The sequence below is a fragment of the Gracilinanus agilis genome, chromosome 2 (genome assembly GCF_016433145.1).
Source record: "Gracilinanus agilis isolate LMUSP501 chromosome 2, AgileGrace, whole genome shotgun sequence".
NCBI classification, from domain to species: domain Eukaryota; kingdom Metazoa; phylum Chordata; class Mammalia; order Didelphimorphia; family Didelphidae; genus Gracilinanus; species Gracilinanus agilis.
Genome location: NC_058131.1, coordinates 518,575,162 through 518,601,542, shown reverse-complemented (window position 1 = coordinate 518,601,542; position 26,381 = coordinate 518,575,162). Strand labels below are relative to the sequence as shown.

The following is a 26,381-nucleotide window of genomic DNA, read 5'->3' as shown; positions in this document are numbered from 1 at the left end:
AAGTTTATCTTGGTATAGGATGTAAGATGCTGATCTAAACCTAATCTCTCCCATATTGTTTTCCAATTTTCCCAGCAGTTTTTGTCAAATAGTGGGTTTTTGTCCCCAAAGCTGGGATCTTTGGGTTTATCATACACTGTCTTGCTGATGTCATTTACCCCAAGTCTATTCCACTGATCCTCCTCTCTGTCTCTTAGCCAGTACCATATTGTTTTGATGACTGCTGCTTTTATAGTATAGTTTAATATCTGGTACTGCTAGGCCCCCTTCCGTCACATTTTTTTTCATTATTTCCCTTGATATTCTTGATCTTTTGTTATTCCAAATGAAATTTGTTATAGTTTTTTTCTAATTCAGTAAAGAAGTTTTTTGGTAATTTGATAGGTTTGGCGCTAAATAGGTAAATTAATTTGGGTAGAATTGTCATTTTTATTATGTTAGCTCCTCCTACCCATGAGCAATCAATGGCTTTCCAATTGTTTAAATCTAGTTTTATTTGTTTGGAAAGTGTTTTGTAGTTGTTTTCATATAATTGCTGTGTTTGTCTTGGCAAATAGGTTCCTAAATATTTTATATTATCTAGGGTGATTTTAAATGGAATTTCTCTTTATTACTCTTGCTGCTGAGATGTTTTGGAATTATATAGAAATGCTGATGATTTATGTGGATTTATTTTGTATCCTGCAACTTTGCTAAAGTTGTTGATTATTTCCATCTTATTATCTGCAAAGAGTGATGGTTTAGTCTCCTCATTGCCTATTTTAATACCTTCAATTTCTTTTTCTTCTCTGATTGCTACTGCTAGTGTTTCTAATACAATGTTAAATAATAGAGGTGACATTGGGCATCCTCATTTCACTCCTGATTTTATTGAGAAGGCTTCTAATTTCTCCCCATTGCAGATGATGTTTACTGATGATTTTAAATATATACTGTTTGTTGTTTTTAGGATAGGCCCTTTTATTCCTATACTTTCTAATGTTTTCAATAGGAATGAGTGTTGTGTTTTGTCAAAGGTTTTTTCTGCATCTATTGAGATAATCATGTGATTTCTATTGGTTTAGTTGTTGATATGGTCAATTAAGTGGATGGTCTTCCTAATATTAAACCATCCTTGCATTCCTGGTATAAATCCCACTTGATTATAGTGAATAATCCTTGTGATCACTTGCTGGAGTCTTTTTGCTAGTATTCTATTTAAGTTTTTTGCATCTATGTTCATTGAGATTAGCTTGTAGTTTTCTTTCTCTGTTTTGTATCTGCCTGGCTTTGGAATTGGTACCATATTTGTTTCATAAAAGGAGTTTGGCAGACCTTCTTTGCTTATTTTGTCAAATAGTTTTTATAGTATTAGGGTTAGTTGCTTTTTAAATGTTAGATAGAATTCACTTGTGAATCCATCTGGCCTGGGAATTTTTTCTTAGGGAGTTTTTTGATGGCTTGTTCAATTTCTTTTTCTGAGATAGGATTATTTAAGTATTTTATTCCTTCTGTTAATCTAGGCAATTTGTATTTTTGTAAATAATCATCCATATCACCTAGGTTGCCATATAATTGGGCAATTATTATTATTAATAATTACATTAATTTCCTCTTCAGTAGAGGTAAGGTTGCCCTTTTCATCTTTGATACTGTTAATTTGGTTTTCTTCTTTCCTTTTTTTATTAAATTAAACAGTACTTTACCTATTTAACTGTTTTTTCAAACTACTAGCTTCTAGTCTTATTAATTAATAGTTCTTTCACTTTTAATTTTATTAATTTCTCCTTTAATTTTTAGAATTTCTAATTTAGTTTTTATCTGGGGATTTTTAATTTGTTCTCTTTCTAGTTTTTTAACTTGCATTTCCAATTCATTGACCTTTTTTTTTCTCTGATTTTTTAATATATGCATTCAGGGATATAAATTTTCCCCTGAGTACTGCTTTGGCTGCATCCCATAGATTTTGATGTGATGTCTCCACATTGTCATTCTTTTCAATGAAATTATTGTTACTACAATTTGTTCCTTAACCAACCAGTTTTGGAGAGTCATATTATTTAACTATCAGTTAATTTTTGATTTGACTCTCCATGTACCCTTACTAGTTATTATTTTTATTGCATTATGATCTGAAATGGTTGCATTTATTATTTCTGCTTTTTTGCATTTGTTTGCAATGTTTTTCATGCCCTAGTACTTGGTCAGTCTTTGTCAATATACCTTGTGCTGCTGAAAAGGTGGTGTATTCCTTTTTGTCTCAATTTATTTTTCTCCATATATCTATTAACTCTAATTTTTCTAACATTTCTTTCACATCTCTTACCTTTTTCTTATTTTTTGGTTTGATTTATCTAGATCTGATAGAGGAAGGTTCAGGACCCGCTAGTATAATTTTACTATTTCCTCTTTAAGCTCCAATACTTTCACCGTTAAAAATTTGCATGCTACACCATTTGGTGCATACATGTTGAGTACTGCTATTTCCTTATTATCTATACTGCCTTTTATCAGGATGTAATTACCTTCCCTATCTCTTTTAATCAAATCTATTTTTACTTTGGCTTTGTTAGATATCATGATTGTGATTCCTGCCTTCTTTTTCTCAGCTGATGCCCAATAGATTTTGCTCCGGCTTCTTACCTTTAGTGTGTGTGTGTGTGTGTGTGTGTGTGTGTGTGTGTGTGTGTGTGTGTGTGTGTGTGTGTCTACTTGCCTCATGTGTGTTCCTTTTTTTTTTTTTTTAAACCCTTAAGTTCTGTGTATTGGCTCCTAGGTGGAAAGGTGGGCCATTGGGGTCAAGTGACTTGCTCAGGGTCACTCATGTGTTTCTTGTAGAAGACATAGGATAGGATTTTGGTTTCTAATCCACTCTGCTATTTGCTTCTGTTTTATGGGTGAGTTCATCCATTCATATCCAGAGTTATGATTACCACCTATGCATTCCCCATCATTTTGATTTCCTCTTCTAGTACTGCCCTTTCTTCTTTTAGTATTTCCTTCTATACCAGTGTTTCCCAAAGTGGGCACCACTGCCCCCTAGTGGGTGCTGCAGCACTCCAGGGGTAATGGTGATGGCCACAGGTGCATTTGGGGGTGGTGAATAACTATAAGGGGGCAGTAATAGTATAAAAAAAAGAAGAAAAGATTTAGAGAAATTGATTAATGTATTCCACTCATGACGCTTAATTTTTCTTTGAACAACGTACTGGACGTTGGTCCGGTTCCGCATACTCCCTCATTTGCATTGAGGTATGTACAATCGTGCACTGCTACTATTCATGTGGTGCCACTGAATTGCCATTCCAAAATACATGAGCACTACGAGCATTGCTGTGGGTAACTGCCTCTTGTGCAATTGGTCAATTGCAAGGCCAAAGCCTGGAAAGGCAGTGGTAGTACTGGCTACTGGAAGTACTAGCAACAGATTTTGGAGCATGCTTTGAATCTCCACAGTTATAAGAAGTGTTGGAAGTAACCTACAAATGATGAATTGAAATTTAAACTCAAAAGCGGCCACCAACAATTCTGGCTACAAAAGGAGATTCCCTACAGCTTACCCTGAAATATGGGCTGTAATTCAAAAGTTCTTAATTGTATTTCTTTCATCATATTTAGTGGAATGTGGATTCAGTGTGGTAACCAATTTATTAACAAAGAAACCAATTGCAAATAGTTAATCGCAGCGATTTAAGATTACTGTTGATGAAAATAGAGCCGAGGATTACTAAATTGGTAGCAGTACACCAGGTTCATCCTTCTCATTAAGATGATTTCAAATGTTTTAAATGTTTTGTATTAACATTATATTCTGAGTTTAATAAATAGTATCATAATTTCAAAGTTCAATGTTTCTAATTTACACCTTTACTATATTTTATGAAAAAGGTAGAAACATTAATACATATATATTTCCTACTAATTGCTATTAAAATTTAAAAAAAATTAATTTCCAGGGGGTTCTAAGTAATATTTTTTTCTGGAAAGGGGGCTGCGGTAGGCCAAAAAATTTTGGGAACCACTGTTGTATACCATTGTTTTGCTTTTAATCAGTCCCCCCTAATCCCATCCTTATTTTACTTCCCTTCCTACCCCCTCCCTTCTTATTCCCCTCTTACTTTTCTTTAGGGTATATTAAATTCCCTCCTCCCTCTCTTTCCCTCCCTTTTAGTACTCCCAGCTCCATGCCCCCACCTTGGTTTTTCCCTCTCAACTTCCCTGTAGGGTAAGATAGAATTTGATACCCCAGTGGATCTAGATGCTCTTGCCTCTCAGAATTTATTCCACTGAGAATAAGGTTTTAAGTATTACCTATTGGCACTCTTTTCCTTTCCTTCTTATAACAGAATTCTTCCCCTCCCCCTCCCATGCACCTCTTTATGTGGTATAATTTATCCTATTTTTCTTATTCCTTTAAGTTTCTCTTGGTGCCATCTTCTGTTTCCCCATCCCCCCACCACCCTTTTCTTTTTTTACATATCATCTCAAATCACCTCAACCTCTACCAATGAATAATTCTTCTAAGTATTATGATTTTTGAGAGTTACAAATATCATTTTTTCATATAGGAATATAAACAATTTGACCTTACTGAAGCCCTTAAAATTTTTTTCTCCCTCTCTTTCTTGTTTACCTTTTTTATGTTTCTCTTGAATTTTCTATTTGGATATGAAATTTCCCATTAGTTTTGGTCTTTTCTTAACAAATACTTGGAAATCTTCTATTTTGTTAAATGCCCATACTTTCCCCTGGAAGTATATAGTCTGTTTTGATGAGTATGTGATCCTTGGTTGTAGACCCAATTGTCTTGCCTTTCTGAATATCATATTCCAAGCCTTGGGGTCCTGTAGTGTGGAGCCTGCCAGGTCCTCTGTGATCCTGATTGGTGCTCCTTGATTCCTGAATTGTCTCTTTCAGGCTTCTTGCAATATTTTCTCCTTAGCTTGGAAGCTCTTGAATTTGGCATTTATATTCCTGGGGGTTGTCTTTTGAAGATTTAATGTAGAAGATCGTGATCTATGGATTCTTTCAGTGTCTATTTTGCCTTGTTTTTCAAGAATATCAGGGCAGTTTTCTTGGATAATTTCTTGTAGTAGGATGTCATGGTTTATGTTTATTTCTACATTTTTAGGTATACTTATGATTCCCAAATTATCTCTCCTAGACCTGTTTTTCAGGTCTATCGTCTTCTCAATGAGAAATTTCATGTTTCTTTCTATTTTCTCATTCTTTTGACTTTGTTTTTATTAATTTTTACTGTCTTGTGAGATCATTAGCTTCTACTTATCCATAGATGGAGTAGGGGAGGGGTGATTAGCTAGCGCTTTGGTAGGAATAATTTTACCCCCTTATAGCATCGAAATGCCCAAACCCTGCCTACTGTATGTACCGTGCTGTATGGTAGAGCCCCTTTGTTCATCTGATTTTTTTTAATTTTTGTCCTTTTGAGGTGCTTTATATCAGTCAGTTGTGAGGAGAAGACGACCCTTGCTTGTACTCTGCGGCCATCTTTGACTGGAAACCTGTATCATAATTTCTATAATACAAATGTAGTAAAGCGTGTTTTTAAAGTAACATCTTGTTACCATTAAGCCCTTTTCAAATATGGAAACAAGTTTTATTACAAATTTGTTTTCCATCATTCATCTTTTAAAGATGATTGGCATTTATTGGGAGTAAAGGAAAAGGGTGTGTTAGAAAAAAATTAAATTTGCACTGTCACGGAGCTTGCTCTTCCACTCAAAATTTCTTATGGCATAAACTGTTGTTCCTAGAGTTTTAAAAATCATTTACACAAAAGTCCTATTAATACAAACCTTCCCCACTACAACCTACTACTGTCCCTTTCCTCTCATCTATTTAGCAAATTACATGCGATCCAGATACTAATGAATTTTAACAAGATCATCAGAAAGTTGTAATAACATTAGTCTAGCTCTAGCAGATATAATGAGAGGGAAATAGTACTGCTCTAAAATTTTTTTCGCTTAATGCTCTCATGAAAATAGTTTAATCCATTATACCTGTGTGATAGGAAGGAAACTTTCACACCTAAAAACAACTTCATGAGCCACGATTTCTTTAATGAGCTAAGATTTCTGCTTTCAGAAATAATTCATACCATTTGGTGTCACCATATCATTGAGCCTCCTGGTCATTGTAAATATTTTCAATACTCTATGTAAGGAAGATATCAGAAAACTGTTTACTTCATTCAGTCTTGATATAAAGGAATGTCTTGGGATGAAGAAGTTACTTTATATTACATAATCTCTGGATTATTTTTGTTTTTATCCATAGGTTTTTTTTTTTACTTGTTTTTTTTTTAAACCCTTAACTTCAGTGTATTGGCTCATAGGTGGAAGAATGGTAAGGGTGGGCAATAGGGGGTCAAGTGACTTACCCAGGGTCACATAGCTGGGAAGTGTCTTGAGGCCTGATTTGAACCTAGGACCTCCCGTCTCTAGGCCTGGCTCTCAATCCACTGAGCTACCCAGCTGCCCCCTTTATCTGTAGTTTTTAAAAGTCCTAAATTCTAGTCCAAGCTGTACTAGTAAATAACTTTGTGACTTTGTGAAAGTCACTTAATTTTCTTGAGATTTTAATTTTCTCACCTATAAAATCATTTCACTTATCAAGTATATATTTTTGTGCATTTGTTGTTCATTTGGTTGTTTGTGTCTGACTCTTTCTGACCCTATGGATCATACCATGCCAGCCACTTCTATCCTCCACTATTTCCTCCATCTTATCCTCTACCATCCCCTTCTTTTGTCTTCAAGGCAGTGATCTAGGAAGGGTATTTAGTGCATTCTCTGTGCCAGTTATTGTGCTAGGCTGTAGGGATGCAAGTACAAATAATGATACAATCTTTATTTGTTAATCCTTAAGCTCATACCTGTCTTTTGGATTGATATTAAGTCATCATCCTCTTTTAAGGCTGAAAAACCTGCTGAGATATTTAGACAAGTCAATAATAAAGAGAGTACATGCATAATTTGATCCATGGTGTACCGGTTTTTGCACATGCTCCCCACTCCAGAGGACCCTAATTTAAGTATAATCAAGTAAAGTACCTTCACAAAGTTTTAAAAAGTATGCTTCATTCTGCTGAGAATTGGTGGCATGCCACTTTTAATTCTGCATAAATGCTTCGTAGTGATTTAATCATAGCAAGTTCTCACTGTGTTATTTCATAATTTTGTAGGATTTAGAGCTTAAAGAGAACGGAAAGGACCATAGGTTTAGAGTTAGAAGGGACCTCAAGAGGTCTGGCCTGTTTATCTTACAGATGCTGAAACTGAGGTCCTAAGAAGTTTGATTAAGTGATTCATCCAAACTTATATAGGGTAGGAAGCACCAACGTGGAATTGTAACCCAGGTCCTTGGACTCCAGAGCCAGTGCTTATCAGGCTTCCATATATTAATTTATTAAGTTTTATCATTTCATAATTTCCTAATATTAGCTTGTTGCTTACTTGGAAGTGTGCAGTATAGCTTGCTGTGTAGTGTGGAAAGAAATCCAAAATTTTGTGATATAAAAGATTTTAGACAGCTTTGTAGGAAAGTCTCCTGAATGCAAGAGGATCACTTGGTTTCTTGATTTCTCCATTTGCAACTCCTTGCTGCTGCTGCTTTTCTTTTTCTTTTTTTTTAATTTTATCTTTAAATTTTTTTCTACAATAATATGATTCATGTTGTTCCCTCCCCTCTTTCCTTCTCTCTCTCCTGGAGTCAACAAGCAATTCCACTGGATTATACATGTATTTACACTCAAAACCTATTTCCATGTTATTCGTTTTTGTAATAGAGTAATCCTTTAAAACCAAATCCCCAAATCATATACCTATATAAACAAGTGATAAATCATGTTTTCATCTCGATTTTTACTCCCACGGTTCTTTCTCTAAATGTGGATAGTATTCTTTCTTATATGACTACTTAATTCTACTTTTAAAAAAAAGTTATTTTAGGATGATTATGTTGATTTTTGTTGTGACTTTGAAAATAATTACAGGATAGCAAATGATGGCACTCAACCAAAGTGAGCTTGTAGAATAAGATACTTGCTAAATGCACTAATGTCTTTAGTTTCTGTGATTTAAAAAAACATTTTCTTTTTTATTTAGCCCTGGTTTCCTGCGGTTTGTGAGAGTTTTGTGTGGTATGTCATCAGACGAAAGGAAAGCATTCCTCCAGTTCACCACTGGCTGCTCAACTCTGCCCCCAGGTGGACTGGCCAACCTTCATCCTCGTCTCACTGTTGTACGCAAGGTACACACTCTCTCTTTGGGGTGCTCTAAATGAAATGTCAATGAGTGACTCACAAAGACTACTAGCCATTGAGCAGATCAGTAATGATCTTTGGTTTCCTTTTCATTTCTGTAGGTTGATGCTACTGATGCAAGTTACCCATCAGTGAATACATGTGTGCATTACCTTAAGTTGCCTGAGTATTCCTCTGAGGAGATTATGAGAGAACGCCTACTAGCTGCTACTATGGAGAAAGGCTTTCATCTCAATTGAACTATGGAGTGCAATGAAAGACATCTAAGACTTTTTTTTTATACTAGTGAATGAAGCCTCTTGCGTTTGTGTGCAGAAAAGTGTATGACCTCCACGCCATGCTCTGATGACACTTGCCTTTTTTTCCACCTTTGAGGCTTAGAAACTTAGGGAATAAGTTTGTTAGCTGCTAAAGACAAAACGAATCCCTTTTAAATACCCAGCTGGCAGGTAAATAGCACAGAACACTGTGTGATGCTTCAAGGGCTTATGTGACTGGAATAAGATGGTCCCATTTGATTGTTCCAAAGAGCAGCTCCTCAAATCTTCAGTGTTCACTGAAAAATTTCTAACAGTGTATTTGTGTAAATTTTGTCATTTCATGCCCCATACACTACAGTTGCCATCACCGATCCCTGTTTTGCTGGCTTTTAAGCTAATCGGTCAAAAAAACCTGCTTCCTTAAAACTTAGAGAGTTAATGGGCATCTCCAGCTTTTTCTTTCCCTTTTTAAATGATGCCTGCACTATCAGAGTATTCTAGTGTTCTCTCTTCTGTTTGGCATATAATCATGCACAACCTTTTTATTTCTTTGAAGTGGGAGTATATTTTTATTTCCTAAATGCCCTGCTATAAAGATCAAATCCTTAAGTGTGTTTGTGCAGCTCAACAATAAAGCTATATTAAAAAATAAAAATAAAAAAAACACTGGTTCTAGGTGCAAGGCACACTTAAAGCAAGTTTTGCTTTTGGTTGTATTTTCTTTGTATATTATAAACATTTATTTAACTTGTTGCAGTTTGAAGTAAAAAAAAAAATTCCAATGTGTATGCTCAACAATAATCATTAAAATGTTTGCAGCGTACAAATTTGTGTCATGTGACTATTTCACTGCCATTCGTCAAACTTTGAGCTTGACCAGATTACCCTTTATTTTTACTGTCAGATTTCATTTTATGAAATTATTACCTGAAAAAGATGTATTTTTCTAGAGTAAATTCACTTTCTGAAGTTGAAATGTAAAATTTATGTTCACTGGCTTATGTTCATTTCAAACAATGTATTCAGTCTTAGTGTTACATTAGCGAGAAACAACCATGTTAATTGTATTACCTTTTTAAAAAACCAACTCTATTACCATTGTATCTATAGAAACATGTAAGTCTTAAGTTCTTATTTAGGTGATCTTGAGAAAGTTGTGTTGGAATGAAGAGACTACTTCATTGCAATTTACTGGTTTTAAAAAGACAATTGGATCCTCAGTTTTCAGTTTCTAAACTCTTGAGACTATATGGCATCTGCTTCTAGGTGAAGTATTACTAGCCTTGATTTATCCAAATATTCTTTTCTGAGCCAAAAGCATGTGACGAAATTGCACATTTACCCATATAGCAGATGCATCTCCTTCCTCTGGTATCTGAGCAGTCTTCCTATCACAGTTAAAGATTTGGGTACTTCCATTTTCGGATGCTGCACCAGAATGTTGTGACTGGGCTATATTGCAGGCAGCATTTAAAAGGGCATTTCACCTCATTGTCAGTCTCATAGTTTTCTGTGAGAATCAAGGTTGAAATGAAAACATAATAGCAATATTGAAATGTATGATCTTTGCTTTAATCCAAAAAATACTGGTGGTGTTAACTGTCTTGATAAGGTCATGAGTGCATGACTAAAAACTTTGTACTGGTATTTGGATTAAAATACATTTTATATGTTGGAGTATTGCCATTATTTAAATCTAAATAATTGAAAAGATGATAGCTTTCACTTGATCTTTTCCAGAGACTTATTCTATAAAATTACGATGTCTTGTATGATAATCAGTTTTGTAAAATCAGCCTGGATGTTGCAGTATGTGACAGGATAGTCAAAGATTTCCTAGAGACCTCCACAAAATTTGGTTTGGTAAATACCTTGTTGCTTTAGTGGATACTGTTATACCTTGTGATCAGGCTAATATTGTGAGCATGTATGTGTCCTAAGTGAGCTACTCTGCCTCCCTGATTTTAACAGGATTTAATTGCTGGAAGGAAATGTAGATTGCATTGAAACCCCTTATGATAAAGATAAGAACAACAAGGTGAGAAATGTCATGATTTGTCCCCCCAATTTTTTTTTATACTAGTGAAGCCATGTGTGCACTGACACTTGCTGTTTTTTTCCACCTTTGAGGCTTAGAAAATTATGAAATAAGTTTGTTAGCTGCTAAATACAACATAAATCCCTTTTAAATACCCAGCCAGCAGGAAAATAGTAGAGGTAGAAAGTAGGAGAAAATGGTTTATTTCAGGGTCTTATGTTCCCATACGATCTTACAATGAAGTAGATGAGGTTCATGTACAGAGCAGCTATGAAGGAAGGGGAGGGCTTGGAAAGGATGATACCTGATGCTTTGTGCTTGACTTGATTGGAAACTAATTCTAATACTAAGTGGGGATGATATGCTCCATTTCTTTAAAAAAATATTTTACTGATACTTAAAAAACAAACACTTCCAGGGGGCAGCTGGGTATCTTAGTGGATTGAGAGCCAGGCCTAGAGACAGGAGGTCCTGGGTTCAAATCTGGCCTCAGACACTTCCCAGCTGTGTGACAGGTTAAGTCACTTGACCCCCATTGCCTACCCTTACCACTCTTCTGCCTTGGAGCCAATACACAGTATTGACTCCAAGACGGAAAGGGTTTTAAAAACAAAAAACAAAAAACACTTCCAATGTCTCCCTACCTAGGAGCCTCCTTTGTAATAAAGAGGTGAATTTAAGCAAAAGAAACATATTGGATTGTGTCTAAGAGAGATGAAATCACCTGTCTAAGGTCACACAGAAGGTAAATTGCAAGAGGGGAGGATTTGATCTTCTCTGCTTTTTACTCTCAGTCCAAAGCCCTCTCTGCCATTTTGTCAAGTTTCCCAGACAGCTTAGGTCAATGGCCACTTTTAACAACAAACTTACTTCAGAAGGTTGATGAGCTACACTGGGGGGAAAATAGTGATTTTTTTTTTATTTGAAAATACCATCAAGATAACTAGTAGATGTGAGGCTCCTAAGTAGGATTTCTTCCGTGATACCTGCCTAGCATTTTTTTAAAAGTCATCAAGCTCACAAGGTTCTAAAAATCTGTGCTAAGATGTAAGACAGCTACTATTTTGGTATGACCCAGAAATTAATTTCGTGCATTCCCACAGCACCAAGTCTTGGTGTACTAGTTCCAGTAATTCCCTGACATACACTACTAATGAAGTGCCTACCAAGTAGGACAGTGTTTTCTAACTTGTATGTCTCAAAGACCTCATTCCAAGCTGGGCTTTCCCCGTCATCCTAGGTCTCTACATAAAACTGCTACTGATGGTCACTTCCACTCATCTATGATGCACTTCTCCTTTTAATGTATTTTCTACTTTTTCAGGGTTTGCTTTAGAGGGCTGACTAGTCACTGCTTCAATCCCTCCTTATTTTTCACAGTTGGATCCTGGCTTTACATGTGCAAATTCTGAAGTGAATATAAAAATGTTCAAGGAAATAAGGTTGAAGAAACTGAACTAGGAAATAGTAACAATAATAATAATATTCAATGTGTTGTCTGTCAAATACTCGATAAACTTAAGTCATTCAGCTTGGGAGAGTAGAGCTGTTAGAAAAAGATAGAAAAAGACTTGCATTCCACAAGGTGGCAGAATATCTTTAGCTATCTTTTATATAGATTGTCTCCAATGCGCCACAACACAAATACACAGACAATTTTTCCCATTGTATTTCCTTTGGAAATAAGGACTAGGTCAAGCAGGAGTAGGATGGGAGATGGGTTCCTGTGTCTTTTATGTAAACATGAAACTTTTTTTTGGTATTCTAAGCAAATTAAATAATAATGAAAACATTGAGGTACCATAAAGACAGCTGAAACACTTTAAAAAGTGGAGTAATGAGTAGTTGAAAACTCCTTATTTTTATTCTAATTACCCAGTTTGATAAATTCCAAATTTATTGATACAAATTGCTTTATAGCCCTGCAAGTTTTCTTACAATTACAAATACTTTTATAGAATGGCAAATAGAACCACATTAAATTGTGAAAAGTTTATTTAGAAGACAAATGTAAAAGTAAATTTATCAAAATGTATAAAAAAAAAAGGATAGGAGAAAACAGCATTAATCTTGAATCCTTTTTGTAGTTTTTCAAGCCAATTTTCAAACTTCATTGGCTGATAAATATCGTTTCCCTCCCACTTCATCCTGCCATTCCTTAATTTGCTTTGTGAAATTCATCTAATTGCCCAAAATACTTCATTTAATAAAATTTAAGAAGTATAAAGAATATGTTTGGAATTGGAGTTGGTAAGGTCCCCACCTCTAAATTTAGTTAATAATCACTGCATATCCCATTTTGAAGATACTTCTTGTTTTCTGTTTAGGAAACGGTGGAAATCCCCAAATCCCAAACCATGCTTTTGGCACTAGACCCCAATTCACTTGTAGTGTGCGGCCTTGCAGATTCTCCAGGGGTACAGCTGCAGGGGTGTTCTGTGTCTCTGGCATTTCCTGTGAATCAGTACAGTTAGGCTATGGCTTCTTTATTCAGCTCTCTGCCATTTTGTCAAGAATCAGGAGAGGAGCAAGAATTCGAGTCTTATTAGTTTCCACAATGCATCCATTCAGCACCATCTCATCCAAAATTATATGCACTTTATCCAAGTTAAACATTATCTGGCAGAAGGTTAAGTCAAGGATCTACTTTTGCTTAAAGAGCTTTACTTAAGGAACAATTAAGTTCTAGACTTAGGCAGAAAAAAATTTTCATGTCCAAACTATTAAAATGACCTCAAGTACAATCTTAGAATTAAACTAGACATTGCTAATAAAAATGAAAACTTTTCACTTCTTCGCCTATATGAATGTGATGAGTTTGTCTGATTTTTCTTGGTCTGGCACACATAATATTAAGGAACTAAACAATAAATTAATTCCCATCATGGTTTATAAAAGTAATCTTTGTGTTTCCTCATAAAATAAGCAATATAATACTTTTCAGATGATCTAGAATTTTTGATGAGAAGAGGTGGTAAAATACTATTAAACAGATGAAATCTGCCTTTACCAAAACTGAGTTTATCACAAAAGGGAGTCTGTACTGTCCAGCATAGCAAATGAAATGATGGTCTTGGGATAAAAGCACAGTGGAGTGCTTGGATTATTCTTTGTTGTGTATAAAAAAATATGAAACCTATCCTATCCCTGCCTGAGCCTCAAAAATCTACCAGAAAAGAACTGTTGTTCCTCCTCCAACTCTTTGGTAAACATAGAGAGAGAGCTTAACTAACCAGAAATATAGCAAAATGCTCTTTTCTCAGGGGGGAGCAACCTCAGAGTACTTAGGGACTTGGAGAAAGATTTGAGAGTAATGGAAAGGAAAAAATAGCCAATTTCATTTTTTAATACTTAAAACGGGGGCAGCTGGGTGGCTCAGTGGATTGAGAGCCAGGTCTAGAGATGGGAGGTCTGGGTTCACATGTGGTCTCAGACTCAGACTTGTGTGACCCTGGGCAAGTCACACCCTGTGTGACTTAACCCCCATTGCCTAGCCCTTACCACTCTTCTGCCTTGGAACCAATAGCCAGCATTGATTCTAAGACAGAAGGTAAAATACTTAAAACACCACTGCCAGCTTTTGAGTTCACTACTGAGCCTGGTCTTTCATAAGAATATATGATACAAATTCAACTACAAGCTTTTAAATGGACTCTACAGAGCACTGTACAAAGGGAGATAGAGAAAGTTTAGATAAGACAAAGTTACTCACTGCCTCTTGGAATTTGTGCTCTTAGTAAATAGTGGTTCACACTAACCCTCTAAGTTAGGCAAGTTACTGTTTCACCAGTAAGGAAAAATTAGGCTGAAAGGCAAGGAATCTGGCCAGGGTCCCACAGCCAGTTAGGAGTGAGTAACCCAAAACTTAAGATTCTTCTCTAGAATTCTGCTAGAGTTCTGCCTCAGCATGGCTTCTCTCAAAAGTTTTTCAAGAATACTGGGCCACAGGGCAGCTGGCTGGCCCAGCCAATAGAGAGCCAAGTTTTTTAGAGATGAGAGTTCCCAGCTTCAAATCTGGTTTTGGATACTTCCTAGCTGTGTGACCCTGGGCAAGTCACTTCACCCCAATTACCTAGCCCTGACCACTCTTCTGCTTTAGAATGGATACTTAGTATGGATTCTAAGGCAAGGATTAGAGAGAGTGAGAGAGCCCATCACATATGTTCCTAACTTTACCATAGCACTCTAGCCGAAAAACTGAATAGAAATGCCTGCAGGAAAGGTTTTTCTGGGATTGAAGAAATCATCTTATTAAAACTGTCTATTCCCGAATCCTGCTTCCACCGAAATGTGTCTCTTAAAGACAACCAACCCGTGACCTTTAATCCAATAGTCTTGATCCTCCCTGACACCGCTGGCCGCCTCTCCCCTGGCCTAGGACGCCTTTCTCTCACAGGCCTCTTTGTCTCCAGCTCTCATGACTCTCCTTTTGATTTCTTGGTGGTTCTCTGCAACAGCCTTTGCCCTGGGGATTTTCGTAGACTCCTTTAACCATGTCCCCCGTCTCTCCCCATATAAAGGAAGAATCTGAGGTTGAGGGAGCTGGTGGTGACTTGCCCACAGATTTCCTGTCAGATGCGGGATTTGAACCTGCCATTCCCCCAGAGCACTCTGTCCACTCTGCCACACGGCCTTCCTCTTCCGGAACAGCCATCTGTGCCTCTGGGCCAGACTTTCTAGCTGGGCTCTCGGACATTCCCTCAGCATGGCCTTTGCACGTAGCCCAGACCTCGCTTTATCTTTCCCTCGAGTTTCAGGATTCCTATCAGTGTTGCTGGTCATTAGCGGAGCCCCCTGGGGTCAAAGCCAGCAGGCTTTTCTCCTGTGCCTCACCGCCCATCTTGTGGGATTTGCTCGCCGTCTTTCTGAGGTCTCTCCGCGGTCCTGCACCGCTGCCGCCCCTTCTGCGCTCTCATTCCTGCGTGCAGAGCTGCAGAGCCTCTGGACGGACCTCCCTCCCTCTCTCTGACAATCTTTCTTAAACACGAAGTTTTGACTGTGTGGCTCCTCCAATCGAGGACCTCCGCTAGTTCTTGGGCCTGTCATGGATCTGACACCTTGACCCTGCATTTCCGGCTCTGGGCAATGTGCTGCTGCCCAATCTTTGCAGGGTTACACGGACACTGCTGTAGCCAAATCGGACTACGTGGCACCCCTAGTGGATACCCTCCATTTTCCTCCTCCTGCTCCCGTTTACTACTTCCTATTAATCCACTCCAAAAGGCCAACCACGTCAGTATTTTTCCCAAGCAAACACCATGGACTGCACGGGCCTGGTCCACAGGGTCACGAAGAGTCACGAGGGCCAAGAAGACCTTCCCACTCACCTGGGGCCTCTAAATGCCTGTAAAGCCCAACTCAAGCTCCGTAGCTCTTCCAATGAAAACCTACCATCCAGGGGACAGCGGCCTCCCCCATTCCTGCCCCAATCCTGGGATCTCCCTTAGCCCTTCATTTCTTGCTGTTAGGTTATTCGTGGTGCATAATTTTTATAAGTTCCTTGTGTTTGGGCTGTGGATGTGACGAGATTCCAAAGGAGAGGGGCCATTTCCTAGCCAAGCTTCCAGTCCTCTTCAGCACCCCCCAGGGCTCTCCCTAGAAGAGCTCCTTGCCAAAGGAGACCTTAGAATCTAGCGGGTTAGACCAGGAGGCAAGTTATTAAGCTTCATTCAAATAATCTTCTATCAGAATCAACTCTTCGTTGGGGACCCATGGGAAATGTCCTTATGTGACCCAGAAAAGAAACATTGCACTAAGATGGCAAATTAATAATGCTTTCCATTTATATAGATCATCACTGTGTACTACAGCCAGGTAATTGTCAAACTAGAACTGGACTAGAATCCGAGTCCCCTGACTCAGCCCTGCCCACCAGGCTACCCTTGCCAGGTCACAAAAGCCTGAAAAGGTTGAGACAGAGGGAGGCAGAAATGGACAGCATAATAAATGATAGGAAAACAGACTTAGAGAATGATCCAGCCTCATTCAATAAATAACTTTTGAAGGTCAACCCACTGCTTCAATCAGTACCTTTCTAGAGGTTTTCAGGGAGACAGAGGAATATCTTGGAGTAGGTTCCAGAACTGGTCTGGAGAGGGTTCCAGGGAGCCCAAGCAATTGATCTGCAATTCAGATGTACCCTCTGGCCACCAGCCAGCTGTTTTGAAACAGATGAGCTGTTCTGTTATGCTAGGCAGTGGGGCCAGGGTCCTCAGGCAATCACCATTTCCCAACATCCTGGAAATTCAAGATTTCCCAGTCACCTTGGGAGTGAGGTGATTCTGAACAGAGGACTCCAGGCACAGGAATGGCAGCCTGTCTGCTTTGGCTTTGGCTCAAAACCTCAAAAATGGTTCAGATCTCTGGCAACCAAAAGAAAGATCTAAAGGAGGGTTGATCAAATCTATTTTTCGCTTTCTATTCTGAGGTCCCAGATGTCTGCGAATGAGACAAAGGCCTGAAGGCTAATATTTCTTTTAGAATCTAGAAGCACAGAGCTTTTTGAAAAACAAGCATTAAGGATTCACTTATTTTAAAACTTCTATGGCTTTCAGTTGGTCCTATTTCTAAGGTATGACTGATGTGGGCCTAGGTTATGTCAAGGTTCGAGGGTATCCCAAGACTGATGTGAAGAGTTTTCTCATAATTGTGAATCTAAGCAACTCATGTTTTATCTGAAAGGTAGCCCCATTCTAATTAACTAGCCATTGCTTCGGTGTTCTTTTGATTGTGTACAGCTACTTGGCAGGGCTTGTGGGTCATTTCAGTCCTTCTCACTACCAGTAATAGAGTTGCCTGGAGTTCCTATATACAAAGGCTACATGCCAGGTGACTAAGGGCTAGAGGAGGATCCTGCAGGCACATGTGAACCAACTCAGGAAAAGAAAGACTGGTTTTTGCCCTGTGTTTGAATTAAAAGCTAACAAGATAATATAGTAAACCCATGATATATTTCGTTTCTTCAAAGTAAAAGTTTCTTTTCTGAGGATTAATAACATTTTGATGGGTAAATATTCATGACTCCTTCTGCCAACACAGATCATAATCATTCCACAGTTTATGAGCTCTAATGGCCCCAAATTCAGCTAATCATTTGGTGATAATGATCTCTTCAATTAGCTGGGCTATTCCTTGGATAACAGATATAATTATATTACTGGGACACAGTCAAAGTCTTTCCAGAGTCAGTGGTCCACTTTGGGAACCCCAAATTATTTCTGTACCCTGATGTAGCATTGCAGTAGAACTTTAGTGGGAGAGACACCAAACAGTCCACAGACATTTACTATATGCCAGGCACTATGCTGGGCACTGGTGATACTAAGATAAAAATGAAGTCCTCTGGGAGCTTTCTATCCATCCATCCATTTATCTGTATCTATCAATCCAATAATCCATCTATCAATCCATCCATCCATCCATCTATCTATCTATATCTATCAATCCATCCATTTATCCATCTGTCTATCTATATCTTTTTGCATATATATATATACATATATATATACACAATAAAATATAAGCCCATATAAAATAAATACAAAATAACTTAGGTCAAGTTAAGTAGAGATAAGTAGAGATAGGGAAACAAGGGAGGTTTCATGGAGGAAGTGGTGGTATTTGAACTAAGCTTTAAAAGAAATGAGAAATTCTAAGAGGGAGTAGTGAAAAGGAGTGGATTCCAGATATGAGGGACAGCCTGTGGAATGGCAGAGACTGGACTGGAGATGGAATGCCATGTGGGAGAAATGACAAGAAAGCTAGGTTTCTTGACAAAAAAAGCACATGAAAGTAGTGACCTATGAAACTGTAAAGCCAAGCAGAAGCTGGAGCACGAAAGGTTTCAAGATGCCAACAAAAGAGTTTATTTGATCTTATAGTAATAGTCATTGAAGTTTGTTAAGTTGCAGAACAACATGGTAAGACCTATGCTGTAAGAACATTACTTAGGCATGATACAAACTGATTAAATACTATTGAAAAAGCTGAAATAGTTTGGAAAAAGCCTATGAAAAGGTGCTGAGAAGAGAAAGTAGTTACAGACAAGGCAAAAATGGATTATAGATGTTATCAAGTCTTGATCTCCTCCCTGAAACATTAATTCCCTTTATGGTATCCCAGACCAGTGGTTATCAGTCTCTGTTCAAACGCTTTGTGACAGGGAACTTATTACTTCTAGAAGAAGCTTGTTTTGTTTTGGAATAGCTCAAACTATTAACTAGATCTTCCTGGATGGAGCTGAAACCTGCCTCCTTGTAGCATTCCTGACTTGGCACTAATTCCACCAGACTTAGTCAAACACCACAACCTTTCAGGTATTTGAAAACACACCAAAAATTGTTATCATATTACTGTTACTATTCAAATATAAATCATGTATTTTCAAGGACTAGACTGTCTTTCAGAGGGGCCTATTTATTATTATCTCTAAGTGATAAACAGAATTTTTAAAGTAAAAAATTAACTTGAAAGTCAACTTGCCTCCACAACATTCAAAATCTGTTTCTAGGCTCCTGCCAAACATCAATGTGCTGGAAAGATTTCTGTACAAATGATACTTTTTTTGGAGGGGGGGAAGGAAAGGCGGCGGGGGGAGGGGTTCTTTGCTATTTTGATTTAAGAAGGAAGATCAAGGAAAGGAATAAAAGAAAAGGAAGTAAAGACAATTAGCTTTTCTACCAAAGGGAATGATGACAAGCAGGACAATCTTTCTAATCTTCTACCCTGTCTGTATTGCATCAGTATTGATGATCTTGGTCTCACTAAACACTGTGTTGAGGATCAAATGAAATACTAAATGTAAAGGGTTTTGCAAACTCTAAAGCACCAGGTAAATGTGAGCTATCATTAGTATTATTACCAGCTTTATATTTGGGAATCCCTGTAAATCCAGTTGCTCTTAAGAGGAGTGCTCTGGATATGTCCTCTAAATTTTGCCTAGAGCCTAAGTCATTCTAGATCAGGGATTCTTGTCTTTTTTTGTGTCTTGGACTCCTTTTGGCAATTTGGTGAAGCAGATGGATCCCTTCTTAGAATAAAGATTTTTCAGTACATAAAATAAAATATATAGGATTATTACTGTATAAGGAATAAAATTATAATGGAACAAGGTTATTAAGATATTTTAAAAGTTCAGAGAGCCCAGAGACTTGTATTGTGTGCTTGCTAGATGCTAAATCCAAAAAAAAAGTGATATACAAATGACCACTTTGTCTAGAAATCAAGTTAATAATACTTTTCTTTGTGAGGAAGAGGCATTCTGTCCATCTTTGAGAATCTGGATCTGCAGAGTAACACTTACCTGTCCTAGGTAGTCACAGAAGATACACTGTATGGCAGAAAAAAATAGTACATAGAGTATTGAAAAGGATACATCTAATTCACTCTGGAAAAAAAAGGAGAAGATGGAAGAGAGGAGAGTATTGTTACATATGGATACTGACCAGAAAGGGCTTCTTAACACAGAAAACTATTCTAATTTAGGAAACAGAAAATTACAGAGTTCTGACTTTGAGGCATTTCTGAGAATAGTTGTCTTGAGGAATTCAAAGACAGAACAGTTCATGTCTCAGAGCTGGCAGAAAATTATATCATGTTCAAGAAGAATAAAATTTTTTAAGTTAGAGAAATCCCTGGCTGAGTCCTGATATTCCCTTGGGAGATGTTTCCTCAACAGCATCCATGAAAGTGTTTTGCCTACTGAACTACTGAATACTAGTTGAGGCTAATCTTACTTTTCTGAAATCTTGATTCTGAAAGTTTCTCTCAGCATGAAACTGATCTCTGGATTGAAAAGTTGGAAATTCATTAAGAGCAAAAATAGGCTTAGCAAAAATGTTCAAAACTCCTAAATCTAAAAATAAATCTCAGATGACAAGATGTCCTGCTGGAGTGGGACAGATGTTATTTTCTTTCCCACAGTGTTTTTTGCTCTTCTCCTCTTTCTGTTGTTGTCATTCTAAGTGGGGCATATGTTGGGATTATATAAGGACTGTCCAGTCATCTCTTTTGGGCTCAATCTCTATTCTTTACTTGTGTGGTTTATGCGGTCATTGTATCTCTCTGTGGATTATAGCCCTAATGCTACAACCTGTTATTTTACTCTCTCTGTCAGAGAATAGTAAAAAATAAACAAGGAAACAAATAGATTGAAGGCAGAGTATTGCTCATTTCTCCTTTTGATTCCTCCAAATCTATGGCTCTGCCACTTTAAGTAAGGCTATTTCTTAGGGAGATAAAACCTCTGTGGTTACAAAATGCCAGCTCTGAGCTCACAAGCTTAATTTTTATTTGGAATCACACTGAAACAAGTTTGGTGCTCTGAATTATTTTTGATAGGGTCAAATGACATTCCAAGAGCCCTATGTATGTATGCCTTTGTGTTTTTGGTTGCTTTATCCCACTGCCAATAGGATGATGCAATAACAGATATAGAAAGCTGGAAAAAGCTTCAGAGACTGCCTGATCTCAGAGAAGTTAAGTGATTTGCCCAAGATCACAGAGACAGTTTTAATACTTTCAATTAAATTAATTAGTCATTTTATAACTATCAAAACAAATTAGAAATAGAAATATATAAAGGATATAAATATATAAAATTATAAATATTATTAACAATAATAAATTAAATTAATTTAAAAAAATAGCATTTTCTCTCTTGCCCTTCCCCCCACTCTTCCACTAGGGTAATGCAAAACAATTTCTCACACTGGCCATGTCCAAAAGTGTGTATTTTATTTCATATCTTGGACTTCCTGAGGACCCACAGGTAGTCAAGTGGCAGAGTCAAGATTTGAACCCAGGTCCTCTGACTCCAAATCCAAATCTTTTCATTACCATGATGCCTCCATCAGTTTTTAAAATCATATTGGGCTTGCAATCCACTAAAATACCCAGAGGCTTAGGCACACCTCCCCCACTTTGTATTTCTGATGCTGATTTTTTCAACTCAAGGGTAAGATTTCACATTTATTTCTTAGACATCATTGTACTAGGATTGGCTCAACATTATAGCCCACTGAAATACTGTTGAATCCCGATCCTATAATCCTACAATAGTGGGTTGCCTATTCTTCTAAGTTTTGTGTCATATTCAGATTTCATAAGAATGTAAGCCATGCCTTTAACCAAGGCACTGATTTAAAAACTAAACAGCGAAGGGCAAAACACCCATTACTGAGGCACTCTTCTAAAGAACTCCTTTCCAAATAAATAATAAATGATTAATGATTTACTTTTTTTTTAAACCCTTACCTTCTGTCCTAGAATCAATACTGTGTATTAGTTCCAGGGCAGAAAAGTCAAAAGGGCTAGCTAATGGGGGTTAAGTGACTTGCCCAGGGTCACACAGCTGGAAAGTATCTGAGCCACTTAGCTGCCCCTTGATGATTTGTTTCTAAGGTCCAGTCTAACCAGTCCTGAATTCACCTGTTGAATCCCAATCCTATAATCCTATAATAGTGGGTTAGCTATTCTTCTAAGTTTTGTGTCATATTCAGATTTCATAAGAATGTACCTTTATCTTGTCCACAAAAATAATATGAAAGACATTGCAAATGCATTGCTAAAATCTAAGGAAATGGTTTCTATGGTACTCCCCTAAACTCCCAGTTCAGTAACTATTTTAAAAAAAGGAAATGAGGGTAAGATGGTATGACTTGTTATTGAGGAAGCTTTGTGGGCTTTTTGTGATCAATACTTCCTTTTCTAGATGTTCATTAATTATGTCTTTAACAATATAGTCTAAAATTTTGCCAGGAATTTAAGTCAAGCTCCTTGGCCTACAGTTTGCAGATTCTATCTACTCTTTTCCCTTTTTGGAATATTTTCCCTTTGGCATTTCTCCAGTTCTCCAGTACTTTTCTCCCTTTCCATGTACTTCCACAGACTCCTGGCAGTGACTTAGCCATTGCATCTGCCAGTTATCCCAAAGTGCAGAGAGCCTGTGGGTACTTTCTTGCTACCTCTCAACTTATCTTGGTTTCCAACATCCCAGGAATTGGTTCTGTTCTGTCCTTTCCTATCCAAAGGGCATTCTTCATGGCAGAGAGAAAAAACAAAACAAAATGAGAATCAGCAGCATTGCCTTCTGTCTTATTGTCCCTATCTATCTCAAGCAACAATCCTATCCTTCCTCTGGATCTTCTTTCTCCTAATTAAAAGAGAAAAAAAACCCCAACAAACTTTGCTCTCTTTAACTTTAATTGCCAGCTTCGGCCTCATTTCATTGAGTTTGGTGTGTCTGAAACGTTGTTTTTTTTTTTTAATTAAATTTTACTTTTTGCAAAGGAAAATCTGTCTTTTCACCCTCCCTTCAGCCTTCCCCTTTCTGAGGAATCAATAAAAATGCAACCACTGTTACAATCATGTACAGTTAATCAAAATAAATTTCCTCATGGGCCATGCCTAAAAAAAAGAAATTTCAGTCTATCCTCTGAGTCCATCATCTCTGTCAGGACAGGTAGTCCTCCAGAATTGTGGTCAGTCATTGTGCTGAACCATGTTCCTAATTCTTCCAAAGTTGATTGTCTTTACAAAAGTGTAGTTACTGCATAATAAATTGTTCTCTTGGGTCTGCTCACTTCACTTTGCATCCATTCATATAGTCTTCTCAGGCTTCTCTGAAACCACCCCTTCATCATTTTTTACAGCCCAATAGTAATCCTGAAGCTTTTAATTGGGACCATAACACATTTTTGTATTTATTCTGTTACCTGCCTTGTTTCCAGCTTCTGTATATGCTTTTTACAAACTGAACTTGGTCAGACTGCTGTGTACTCACTCTAGCCTCTGTGGGCAAAGCCCCAGTTTCCTCACCCAGAATTGTCTCTGTGTCTTCTGAGTGTTTTTCTTGAGAGTTTTTTCCAGATGCCTTTAGAGGACTACTACTCTAGAACTTCTATCCATTAGATCCGATCTATTCTTCCTCAGAACCTTCTGAAATGTGCTCTCCAAAAATCTAGGGTCCATTTCATACTATGCCTAGCTTTTTTCTTCACGATGGAGTTTTCACTTTCCAAGGTTTCCATCACTTCTGTTCTAGCAATCAGTTTTCCCCTGTTGAGAATTAGGTCCAAAATAGAATGTCCCCTTTTTGATCGCTCTACCACTCGAAGAATGAATTTATCACTGAAGCAAATCAAGAAATTATTACCTTCTCTGCTTTTGGCAGAAGCTCTAGCAAAAGTCTGTGCCACGGAAGTCCCCTGGGGTGGTGATGTGTTCCAGACTCCTCATCTACTTCCTCTTTGTGTCCCAGTGGTGTGTACAGTCTGTAGCGAAGTCCATGGCCAGCGTCATGACTGTTCCTGCCTCTGTTGATCTTTGCCCAAATGCTCCCAACCCTGCTTCCACCTCTGCTTCCTAAATTTCCTCCCTTAAGTATTTTCCTCTGGTGCTGCTCAGCTCCACTCCCCTTCGCCTATTTGTTTTAGTCTGAATAAATTACATCCTTCCAGAACCAGGCATCTTACTCTTCCTCTTAAGGACATAGTTGTCTCCTAGAGGGAATTTAATTTGGCCCTTGAACCATGGGTTTGGAGAAAGGAAGTCTTTAAAGGCAAAAGATTTTTAGACCACAAGGGTAATGAGGCTTTTAGTCATGAAGGGACTGCAGGCAAAGGTAAATGATACATTACTCCTATCATAGAGAAGAGTTGTTTTAAAGTATGGTACTTTTTAAGCCTTTTCATTAGCATTTTGTGACATATTATATGGGCAATAAATAGGGTGGACAGTCTGCAGAGAGAATACAGATCTATTCTTGCCCAAGACATTATTAAATTAATGAAGACTCTTCCTTGACCATATCTCCAAATGCTCCTTTTCACAGTCAGCTAGGTAGCACAGGACAGAGAGCCAAGCCTGGAGTCAGGAGGACTTGGATTCAAATCTGGCCTCAGATACTTCCTAGCTGTATGACCCTGGACAAGTTGCTTAACCCCAATTGCCTAGCCCTTACCACACTTCTGTCTTAAAATTGAAGGTAGGGGTTAAAAAACAAAACAAAACTGTCAAGTTTACCTATAACTTAGGTAATCACAGGCCTTCAATGAGAAAAATGGTCCTGTTTTTAAGGTGTTCCAGATGAGGAATCTCAGTTTCTTAGACCTAATTCTATTATTAAAATTTAAAAAATTTTAAAAAGAAAAGAAAGCTCTCAGCTACGCATAGGTTTCCTTGTAAAGAAAACTAATTGGGCATCTTTTTATTCTCAAACTACCATAGGTACAACTAATTCAAAAATCCAAAGGACCAACTGACAGATAAAGAAAACCACTTATTTTCCTACAAGACTTACCACTCGGCTGAAATACATGTCCAAAACTTCCACAAAATTATGGATAAATTCATAGACAGCCATTTCATTCTGAAATGAAAAAGAAAGCTAATGGATGGTGCTTTTATCTTGAAAACAGAGTCAGATACAGAGTTAACCTCTAGTTGTGTGTGTGTGAGAGAGAGACAGTCAGACAGAGGCATAGGCAGAGAGAGACAGAGATAAAGAGAGACAGAGAGACAAAGTCTCTAACTTCCAGAGAAAAGTATAAATACAGGAAAGTAGGAAATCCTCATTCTCCATCCATTTCTTCTCAAGTTCATAATGCACCTAATAGAAATAGCAGGACTCAGTATCTAATGACTAGAACATGAAAGTGAGGAGTGCCGAGTTCACCTTGAACTCACTTGTTTGTGGTTCAGATAACTCACTTGGAAAATAATCTGTCTACCTATAGGCCAACCCTTATAATTGCAGCTAACTGATGGACATGACTCCTGGGTGCCTTCTCTCTGTCTTTGTCTCTCTCCCAATTCTACCTTGAACCCCAAGTCAAGGAGGGGGATGAATGCTAATGTGGGCATGAAAGTTGGGGCAAGACAGGAATGTGACTCTGCTGCCTTGCGCGTGCTTAGTAGCTCAGGGCTTCACTGTGTGTCTAGGCTGGCAGAGAACATTGAAAGCTGCCCATAATCCAGGACAGATGATACTTCTGGCCTCCTCTTGTGCCTTTGGTTCTCTAACAGAAACCAAGTCTTCAGATAATTGTGAGAAACTTCAGTGGCAATTAGGAAAGAGGGATGCCAATTTAGCAAAGGCAGGCTGACTCGTCCAAAAGCTCTTGAATTCTTCTTAGTCCTTTCTGTCTTTTCTTACCTCAGTGTCATTGATTCCCACCACAATGAAGAGAGCTGCATACTGCCGGTAGATGAGCTTAAAATCCTTATACTCGATAAAAGAGCACTAGATGGAAAAAACATGTACATGTCAGATGCTTAGGGAAGGGCTTCCTGCCCAGAATGTGCCCATTTCCCACTCAGTGTGCTTGTCTGTCAATACACTCCCAGAAATACAGAACACACCGAGCACTGGCCAACCTTCCTTTCACTCTTTTCTTTATAGTATTTAGGAGACTACTTTGGACCCTTTCCAGGGGTAGGTAAATAAGTGGTCCAAAGGGAAGAAAAGTGAATCTGTCGACATAGGGACCCATCTATAGAGGCTTTTTTTTTTTTTTTCATTTCCTGGCTTGGTTTCATGGATAGCCCAGAGGATACGTTTAATGAATAATCTGACAGAGGCAACAGTTTTGCTCATGCTGATTCCAATATGAAAATGACTAAGCTAACAAGGAGGGGAAAGTTTTTTATTTTTTCTGTTTCCCCCAAGCCTCACAGAAAACAACCAAGGACTCAAAGTTTCTGGAAATGCTTAGGAGTCATCAAAGAGCTCCATATGTGAAATTTATAGATCAAACAAAAAATCTTGATTTTTTTTCCAGGTAGGTAAAAGAGTTAGGTATTTATTTCTTCTATTAAT

The 26,381-nt window shown here is 37.8% G+C and overlaps 2 protein-coding genes across 2 annotated transcripts in view; one reads left to right on the top strand and one right to left on the bottom strand.

Moving 5' to 3' along the window:
• HECTD1 (HECT domain E3 ubiquitin protein ligase 1) overlaps positions 1 to 9,353 on the top strand; it is a 119,735-nt gene extending 110,382 nt beyond the window's left edge. The window contains exons 42-43 of the mRNA XM_044665058.1: positions 8,109 to 8,253; positions 8,368 to 9,353. Coding sequence (XP_044520993.1) covers positions 8,109 to 8,253; positions 8,368 to 8,505 — 283 coding nt within the window. The 3' untranslated portion in view covers positions 8,506 to 9,353. The remainder of the gene's footprint in view (positions 1 to 8,108; positions 8,254 to 8,367) is intronic.
• A 3,087-nt stretch (positions 9,354 to 12,440) lies between these two features.
• Positions 12,441 to 26,381, bottom strand: part of AP4S1 (adaptor related protein complex 4 subunit sigma 1) — a 63,828-nt gene continuing 49,887 nt past the window's right edge. The window contains exons 3-6 of the mRNA XM_044665057.1: positions 25,719 to 25,805; positions 24,864 to 24,932; positions 19,938 to 19,949; positions 12,441 to 13,183 (exon numbers count right to left, since the gene is read on the bottom strand). Coding sequence (XP_044520992.1) covers positions 13,055 to 13,183; positions 19,938 to 19,949; positions 24,864 to 24,932; positions 25,719 to 25,805 — 297 coding nt within the window. The 3' untranslated portion in view covers positions 12,441 to 13,054. The remainder of the gene's footprint in view (positions 13,184 to 19,937; positions 19,950 to 24,863; positions 24,933 to 25,718; positions 25,806 to 26,381) is intronic.